The sequence below is a fragment of the Panicum hallii genome, chromosome 7 (assembly GCF_002211085.1).
Source record: "Panicum hallii strain FIL2 chromosome 7, PHallii_v3.1, whole genome shotgun sequence".
NCBI classification, from domain to species: Eukaryota; Viridiplantae; Streptophyta; class Magnoliopsida; order Poales; family Poaceae; genus Panicum; species Panicum hallii.
The window spans coordinates 20159301-20168970 of record NC_038048.1 but is presented as its reverse complement, the minus strand read 5'-3'; the positions used below and the strand labels follow the sequence as shown (position 1 = coordinate 20168970).

General features: G+C 40.4%; 1 protein-coding gene across 1 annotated transcript; it reads left to right on the top strand.

Annotated features, from left to right (window-relative positions):
• Window positions 1-1833: 1833 nt before the first annotated feature.
• Window positions 1834-7617, top strand: LOC112901301 (GDT1-like protein 2, chloroplastic). Its single transcript, XM_025970182.1, has 10 exons — window positions 1834-2102; window positions 3000-3156; window positions 3247-3424; window positions 3941-3988; window positions 4983-5079; window positions 5267-5427; window positions 5651-5716; window positions 5830-5880; window positions 5973-6077; window positions 7325-7617. The coding sequence occupies exons 1-10, from the start codon at window positions 1973-1975 to the stop codon at window positions 7388-7390; spliced, it is 1059 nt and encodes a 352-aa protein (XP_025825967.1). The 5' UTR covers window positions 1834-1972; the 3' UTR covers window positions 7391-7617.
• The last annotated feature ends 2053 nt before the right edge of the window (window positions 7618-9670 follow it).

The window sequence follows — 9670 nt, the reverse complement described above, 5'->3', positions numbered from 1 at the left end:
ATTCTCAATCGTATTTATAATTCATCTATCTTGAGAAGTGAACCATGAAGACTTATAATTGACTAAGTTTTATGTGGAAATCCACATATTTGAAGTTGAAAGTATATTAATGTTGCAGCATTACATAAGCATCGCATTATGCATTTGCATTGAAGTATGTCGTGATCATATGGTCCGACTTGTACCGGTACAGCATCTTCGGATGCAGCTCCATACCTTGTTGGGTATGCGGACAGAAGGAAGTGCATGGCATTCAATATGCATCCATATTATTGAAGTTGAATTGAAGTTTATTGTCTTGATTTTATATGTTGAATGCAAATCATTGCTAAGTAAACCTATTTTTTTAGATAGCTTGTCGAAACAGTCCACTTGTGGAGATGTTTCATCTCACCCCTTGTATATTCACTCTTTTCAGGCGTTTGATGCTTAGTCTTGTGGGAAGGGAGAGTAGCAGCATGTCTACACTTCATCTTTTAGAAATCCATTTATAGCAACTAGTTAGTGTAATAATCAGTTTGGTTAAGAACAACTTAAAGTTGTGATCGCTGCCGGTTCCATTCTTTTAGCTATTCATTTTCATTCAGGGGTGCTATCCATGCTAGCTTGTTCCTTATATTGATATATTTGTGTTTGCTTCCGCAATAGCTCTAGTTTTAAAGGAGATGCTGCCAATTTTTTCATCTCCTTTTAGTTGTTGCTTGTGTAGTTTAGTAGCACTCCGGGGTGTTTGTGGACTTCGGGGTGTTACACTCTTGGTAAAAGGAACGAGATAAATCTAAAAAGAAACACGATAATATACCTCATGGAACCTGAATTCTGATACCACTTGATGTAGCACTAGCCCGATCTTCTGATAGGTATAGGTAATTTGATTGGTGGAGAACTTGACATTGATGATCTAGGCTTCTAATCAGACATGATTCGAATCCCTACAACCGCTACACCACTGCTCTGTTGGTTATCAACCAAGAATAACTTGATTGACCTTGCCAATCCTGCAAGCGAATCGAAAAACACAAGTAAGCAAGTATAAACACGCAATTTGAAATTGCATATGTATATAAAATAGATCTGAGTAAAAGGTTCAAACTCTCAATTCCAAAGGACTAATCGACACAGTCGAGGAGGGTCCTGGATCACAGTAAAAAGGACTTGTCGCCATAGTTGCAGTGAATCAATTCTCAACTTCTCGGTCGACTAGAATTAAACAAAACCCAAATTTCTACACTGGCGTCTACTGAGTTTATAGCAAAAGGGAGGAGCTAGAGTTTGGGTCGACCAGAGGGCACGCCCACAATATGGGCTTAAAGCCCGACACAATACAAGTCCAACGTGGCTCAAAATTGGTGACGCAACATGTTTTCATGGTCAAACAGAATGATCCACGATGCTTCTGGAGCTAGGATCAAAACAAAATGAAAGGTTTCACCGTCTTGTTTCCAACGCATCAAAGCACGCCTCATTTCGATGTCAAATAATTACAATGACATATCATCCTAAATTAATTACGCACAATGTCATCCTAGTTTATTTTATCAAATTTTTGGGTTGACCTAACAATCCAAAATAAATATAAATTGCATCCCTAGGGGTAGGTATACATTTGCAAATTTGGTTCTAGGTGATTATTTCTAGAAAATACGAAAATTGTTGAATATAAAAATGAAAAAAATCCAAATGACGGGGCAGCGTTTTGGGCACCAACGAAGCTTCCCCTCCAGGGCCCGGCCCAGCTCGCAAACTAGAGCCCAGCTGAACCTTCTCATCGTGTCGATGACGAGTAAGCGCACGAATCGGGAAAAGAACAAAAAAAATACAGTTGGAAGGTGGGCTGCTATCCTCTCTTGAGAGTTGAGACCTCTCGAGTGCTCTCTCCCCTCCTCTGGGTCGCTGCCCCCCTCTCCCATCCCACCCAGCTCCCCAGCTACGCCGGCAGACAGCAGCCCAGCGGCGCCGAGCGTCTACGGGGATGGTGGTGGTGGCGGCGGTGGCTACTGCCGCGCGGTGGCCTGGCGGAACCACGGCGCTCCCGCCGGCGGCGAGGGCCACCTGCCGCGTCGCCGCCGAGCCCGAGCACAAGGCGGCCACGGCAAGGTTTGGTACGCGCCTTTAGGATTCTGCGTGTTTCGATTTGGCCCGTTTGACCTCTAGGCTAGGTCAGCGGCTTCCTCCATGGGTGAGACGGGTTCATGTCTCTGGACCTCCATTTTGGCCTGAGACGACCTTAAGGCATTCAAATTGCATCCGGACGGCCCAATTTGAGGCGGAGCGTGTAATATTTAAGTGAAAAGTTCGAGATGTAGCGAGCGAGTCGGGAAATTCCGGCAGCAAGTTATGGATACTGAACGCTAGTGTTGCAGGCAGATTCTTTAGTTGTAGCAGTGCCTTGTTGGAGCACATCCTTTCGAGAGTCTTGTGGAAATGAATCCGGCAAATTATCCATCCTACCCGTCTAACCTAAGAAGATCTTTACAACCCTGTTACTGTTAAGCTGATGTCACTGCTTTTGTTTTGCACATGATTAGTAGCACAGATTTGAATGCATGATATCCACTGTTGGCAAATCAACCACATTTTACATGTTCCTTTTGTGAAACGGGTTTTATGAAGTTGATCGTATTTTTCTTTAAGAACAGAAACTTTACATGGCATGCACACCAAAATTGTATTTCTGCCAAAGGAGCCTCAGGTTCGATTTGTCATCACGGTGACCTCTTAGAAAGCAAACCTTTCTTTCCTACTTCTTGATGTAGCAGTAAGTGAAAGCATCCTTTCTGGAGCCATAATAGTAAGTCCTAATGAATTTACTAAGGATTTACAAAACTAATTAAATTCCAGAAAACAGCATAGTAGCTGCAAATTGGCCCTGAGATTCATAACACTGCCTACACCATCCTATACTGACACAAAGGCTTCCCTTGTTTCTTTAGGTGTCTTCCTCAATCTTGCTCAGGCATTGACATGTGATTTTGATTACGTATTTTTATTTTTAACAGTAAAATATAGGTTGTCATCATGGATGAAACCAATAAGACATGACGTTAGGGTACAAATGTCCAATGTAAATGTTGGTGCTGGGAGCTATGAAGGAGATGGAGCAACTAGCCATGGAGAACATTTGGATAGTTCTTCTACCAGAGATTCCAATAAACCGTGAGTACTAATCCTCCCCTTCTTTTTCCATGATTTTCATGCCAGCGTCTTGTACACTGAACTTTTTCTATCCTTGACAATGTATCACAGAACAAAACCACTTTCAGGATCTAGTTACTTGCAATCTATTGGTGCCGTGCTACTTCTCTGCGCCCTGGCAGCTGGTTTTTTCTTTAAAGGACAATCATCTGCAGTTGTATCTATGCTGGCAAAATCAGGTTTCACGGCAGCATTTACACTGATTTTTGTATCTGAGATTGGAGATAAGGTATATAATTCATTTCAAATGACCGCAACATGTTTAGCTTCTAGATACACCGCAACATGTCTCTTCACCTTCTTTCCAGTAACATAAGACATATTCCACCATTTCCTAAAACTTCTTTGTAGTGTAATTGAAACATTCACAACATACTTTGAGTTTCTAATTTTACATTAAGCTTACCAGCATGCAGCTTCATCTACAGTTGTGACCATAACTTAATATATTTCGATAATTGAGGACTTCATTGTCAACTCAATAAGATGGGACTTGCATTACCTCAGTAGTGAATTACTTACTTTAATGTAGTTTCAACCTTACATGTCTTGGAGTTCTTATTTTGTCTTTTCATTGCTATCAGTTCTAGCTATATGTTGTTCAGTTGTTGTTCATTGCTGTCTTTTGTAAGCTCAACAGATATCATATGCGTACTTTTCTTCCATTTGAAGATCATGTTACATGTTTAAAGCACTTTTAAGTAGATCAAGGAATTTGATTGGTTTTACATTTCTGTCATCGCAGACATTTTTCATTGCTGCACTACTCGCAATGCAATATCAAAAGGCATTGGTAAGTTGTGAACCTGTAAATCTAGTGTCTGTCTCACTTTATTGTTTAACTATTTGATTTTTCCTTTTTACTCATCTCTAGATATCACATTTCTGTGGTCTGACCTTGATATAGAAATATGTGTATATCTCACTCCAAAGTATCTGCCATTTAATAATAAAAATGCCAGCCATAAGCAGTGGGTCTTGCATATATGCCACCTTTCCATTTTATATACACGTAGGCAAAAGACTGTTTGATCCTTTATTGGAATCTTTTGATGGACTAATGCCCAGAACTATTGTAAGATTAGCAGGGCTAACTGTTTGATCAGTTGAGCAGAGATCTCCATGTAAATGATAAACACATCCTAGATCCTTCCAGAATCCAAAGAGCCAAAAAGACTAGTTTCAACTATAGTTCAAGCATCGTCAAACTGTTCCGTTTGCCTGCACTAGAAGGAATAAGAACCAAGTGATCTTGACATATTGTGAATGGTGTTGCAATCCTGTTAGATGCGACATCACTCACATGTTTGGTGTGTTCCACTGTCCACTGGCTAGAGTGTAGATTCTAGCATCATCTTGTAGCATGGCTTGTATTTAAACATGGCCAGTGATGGCATGGAAGCAGCCTGAGGTCAGGTGGAAGTGCCAGTTGGTGAAGAATGTAGGTGCGACAAGGCCAGTACAAATGAATACATGTGGTCTGAAATTTTGCAATGCATATTAGTCTTTGAGTTGAAGCCGTTACTGGACTTATGATAAACATGCATCTTTTTCGTAACTTAGTGCTGCAAAATTCTTACTGGCATATATATGAGAGTTGTTGTTTTGTAGTAGTGGTTTCATGGTTTCAGGTTTTCAGTGGCATTTTTTTAGCATGGTTCCGGAGTAATGTGTATTCAAATATTCTCCTATAGATAATATTGACTTGCCTTTTTCTATAGCACAATATGTAGTTTTTTCTGCAAATATTTTGAGCATTTGTATCTTTCTGTGAATTTGATGAGCAGGTTTTACTTGGGTCAGTGGCTGCTCTGTCCCTGATGACTATTGTGAGTGTTATAATTGGACGGGTTTTCCAGTCTGTACCAGCACAGTTTCAAACAAGTTAGTATAACTACTTACTTTACTAAACAATCCATTATGTTTTGGAAAGAAATGCTCACGCTCTTATGGTACTATGCATTGTAATTTGTGATGTACAATTTGTAATTCTTTCTCCAATTGTATTTAGTGTGGTATGTTTGTCCCATTATGCTTACAACATAATTGTGAAACCATGGTTTTCCTTCAGCGTTACCCATAGGAGAGTATGCCGCAGTTGCCCTGCTGGCCTTCTTTGGTTTTAAGTCAATAAAAGATGCATTGGCGCTTCCTGATAGTGCCAATGGGAACATTGAGGGAAACTCTGAGAGTGGGGAACTGGCTGAGGCTGAGGAGCTTGTCAAGGAAAAGGTTGTCCTTATCCATACTATTGTTTCTGTTAAGAATTCTTGTAAAAAATTACAATTATTTGATTTTACATTTTTTTACCTGAAAGCTGGTGCAAGTTTGCACTTTGCAGTGGCATACAATGGTTTTAAGATTTTGTTGAATTGTCTTCCTGACAAAATTGAAGTACTGAAAGAAGTTTCCAGCCTTTTCTATGGCCTTTACTGAAAGTTTGACTTTATTACAGGTTTCTAAGAAGCTCACCAGCCCTCTTGAGGTCCTTTGGAAGTCCTTCAGTCTTGTTTTCTTTGCAGTAAGTTGTTTCTCATTGACTGTGAAATTGTTTCTCAAGAATATTTGGGAGCTTTGTCCTTAAATCTTGTCAAACAACCATCTTATTGCTTCCCAAATGTTCTGCACCTGTAGGAGTGGGGAGATCGCTCTATGCTGGCTACAATTGCTTTGGGTGCTTCACAGGTCTGTTTGAAAGTTGTTTTACAGTATTCACTTGCGAATTATTCGGTTTAGCTGGTTTAAGCATTGACCAAGGTGTCTTTTTTTTTTTGTAGTCTCCTTTGGGCGTTGCTAGTGGAGCTGTAGCTGGACACTTGATTGCAACTGCCCTTGCTATTCTTGGGGGAGCATTCCTGGGTAACTACCTATCCGAGAAGCTGGTAAGACAACTAAAAGTTGTTCAGTCATATTTGATCTTCTCTTTAACTAGTAATTTATCAGCATCAGCATGTATGTAAAATCCACATTGCTCATAAACTCAACAACAATAAAGCCTCTGGACCCAAGTAATTTGGTGTTGGCATTCTCATGAACTCAAAGTGCATTATAAGTTGTAGGCCTACAGAAATATCAGATTAAAAAAATAGAAACTTGAAATTATTGTGGGAGAATACTTTTTAATCACAGAAATTTGCAGCTGGAGTAAAATTGTGTAGGTGTGGCCATTATGCTCCAGGTTTGCCCAAACTGTTTACTTAAGCAGTATAAAGAACAGATTAGGTTTTAAAGCAGCATTTTCTTAGGGGGCTGTTTGAAAGAGCTCCAGCTCATGGATTCTTGCACTAGCGTGTCCAAGAAAAAAAAATGGGCTTTTGCACTAGAGCCTGTGAGCTATTAGAATGGTTTAAGGATGTGGGGTTTTTTTTTTCTCGAACGCGCAGGAGAGCTGCGCATCAATATATTAAGAAGAAAGATGTTATGGTCGGCACGGTGTACCAGAGGCGCCATAAGCGCTCCCGTGGCTGATCAGTAGTAGCGATTGGGATTTTTGGTTTGTTAGTTCAGGAAAGGAAACATTGATAGCCTAAGATTTGGTTTGTTCGCATGTTTGTTAGAGGCTATATATATAGCCAGGTATATAGCCAGGACTCTATGAGATATTCTTAAGCAAGGTAACAGATTGTTACCCCTTGCCTCAACCTAGTTCTCTCTCTTGATCTCATCTACGCCGTGCGACAGCACGGCGCCGCCTCCACGCCGCTGCGGCTTCAAGCCCCGGCCTCCTCTCCAACACCACTATAACCTTCGCAACCTAGGTTCTACCAAAAGAGGGGGGTAAAAACCCCGGGCAATACAGTTAGGGGCCTGTATCAAGCCCTTACATAGGACACCTGTAGAAAATTACAGATAGAACATACAAGGGTGAGACCTGACCAAGGATGTGGTGTTGTTCTAACATAGGAACAAGGTTCTCACACAAACGCTCCCAGTCCACCCCTCTTCGGCTCCAAGAATTATTGGACGTAGAGCTCTCTCAGACAGACTTGTGTTGGAAAACATACCGCTTCTTTTAGTCACTTATTCTGGTCTAATTATGAATGCTTTACCCTATTGTTGTCAGCTTGTTCAGCATGTCCTTTTGAGAGTTCTTCAAAAGATTATGACTCTTGAAAATACATTTTCGCAGGTTGGCCTGCTAGGAGGAGTATTATTTTTGCTCTTTGCTTGTGCAACGCTATTCGGGGTATTCTAACCTATCTGAAGAATCTGTGGCTAGGGAAAAGATTTTGCAGTTCCAATTTGGTGTTGTACTTTGGAGATGAGGGGCAAAACCAAGTAGGCTTGTTGGCAGGCGTGGTATGTAGATAGGTGTTATCCTTTCCATGAGATTATTTCAATGTGCATACATTTCTATTAGACTGGAAAACGTACCATAATATATGGACAGTTGAAACACGCTAACATGCCATGATTTAATTACATCTGTTTAATTGGAAATTGCTACTTTGGTCTTTGAATCTAATGTTCAGTTTTGTCAGCCATGTGCTTATTATTCCTTTATGGGAGAGGATCACATAAGGAAATTTCAGAAGGAACTGTGTTAAAAAAAACTCACGGTTACCAAGTGAAAGCAATGTAGTACAAAATTACGCACTATTTTTTTTTTGAACTAGAGACATCCTGCTTTTATAGAAAGGGCCTGTTTAGATCAGTTTGAAAAACGCAAAAAAAATTTTTGCAAAGAAATCTTACCAAATTGAAGTACTAAATGAAGTCTATTTACAAAACTTTTTGCATGGATGGGTTGTAAATCACGAGACGAATCTAATGATGCTAATTAATCCATGATTAAGCAATAATTAGCGGATGGTTACTGTAGCATTACTGTTGCAAAATATGGATTAAGTAGGCTCATTAGATTCGTCTCGCGATTTACAACCCATCCATACGAAAAGTTTTGTAAATAGACTTCATTTAGTACTTCAAATTAGTAAGATTCCTTTAGCATCTTTACGTTTACATCTTTTTTGCGTTTTTGCGGAAGGAACTAAACAGGCCCAAAGCTATAAAGCTTCGGCACAGACACAGTAGGGATACTATCTACGACGACGAACAGAGAGGTGCAGCGGACGCAGCCAAACCCCAACAAGAGAACTGCTACACGGAGAGACGACAACAAGGACAGAAGCCAAACGAAGGCCTGTAAAGCTAAAGATAGGCAACTAAAGGCAATGGTCTCTTTACATAAAGTCTTCGAAAGGATCACGTTCCTTCTCCCTTTCACTCCTCATCCACGCCGTCACGTGGTTTTTTTGCTCTTAGGTCAGAAACTCGCAAAAGAATGCGCCACCTCTGCATCAAAGAAGAAATTCTTCCTCATCCACGCCGTCACGTTCCTTCTCCCTGATTCATTTTAAAGCTGCAAGATCATTTATGATCAAAGTTTGTTAATTGTACATGCACAGCCCAACCCAACATGACATGGGATCGATTCGATTGTAGGATCAAATTCCCGTGGGAACGCCGGTCAGCCCGTGTGAGTTTGGTTGAAATATGTCACACCAAATTCTTGCGGGGATGCCCGTCAGTCCATGTGAGTTTCGTTGAAACATAGCACTCTGCTTGGCTTCTTACGCTTTCATCATCATTTCATGTAAAAGCGTTAACATGAAGGTGATATAGTTGGAGATAAGTTAGCTTTACCCTTACTCAACTAGCAAGATGGTACTAAATATAAATATATGTATGCAGCACTCATATGTCACTACTCGACCACATCTAAATTGGACCGGATGTCACAAAATATTCTTGCTATTCGACCATTACTTAAAAAATTTAATATTGATATGTCGATGTCTATTCCGTCATAGAACTACTCTTTTACGTAGGATCGTTTCTATTAGAAAATGTTAGAGTTAATCCTTTTGGATTATTAGTGAAACAATCAACCAACCAGCCCTATCAATCCTACTGCCCTTGGTTTAATGTACCCATTTATGTCACGATCAATTCATTGATCTATCAGTTTAGATGCATGGAAAGGAGTCTTTTAACAAAGTCTACCTATATAAAATTGGAGTGTTTCAAACACTCTCATCATCCGATTTGTACAACCGCTCCATGCACATCCAATGATTTGCGTGTGCTTTCTACCTCAATATTGCGCTTCTCCAAGCAGATTCTTAGGACAACTAAATTTTAAGAGAATCGCTTCTCAAAAAAGCCATAACAAATAGGACTATAATCGCCTCCTCCTCTCTCTTCATTCAAAGCCCTAATAGGTTGTCGTGACCGCCACTATATTCTACCACCACTTTATATACTCTAGCACCATCCAACCAGCTACCCTCTACTATCTGGGCCAGCAGCGTTATGGCCACCTTGCCTCACTGCTCCCGCTTTTAGATATAGCACTAGTGATCTTCTCTTGAGATCATTGGTTGTCTATGGAACTTTATTGCTGAAGCTCCAAACTCATACCCTAATCTTGTTGGACCAGCTGGAATTTGAGAAAGATGGTGAGGGTTCAAAT

What these genes read in the sequence shown, in the direction of transcription:
- LOC112901301 (XM_025970182.1), top strand. Translation starts at nt 1,973, where the DNA reads ATGGTGGTGGTGGCGGCGGTGGCTACTGCCGCGCGGTGGCCTGGCGGA. An exon ending in TTGCTTTGGGTGCTTCACAG is followed by an intron (nt 5,881 to 5,972) that starts GTCTGTTTGAAA and finishes TTTTTTTTGTAG; the next exon opens with TCTCCTTTGGGCGTTGCTAG. An exon ending in ACTACCTATCCGAGAAGCTG is followed by an intron (nt 6,078 to 7,324) that starts GTAAGACAACTA and finishes ACATTTTCGCAG; the next exon opens with GTTGGCCTGCTAGGAGGAGT.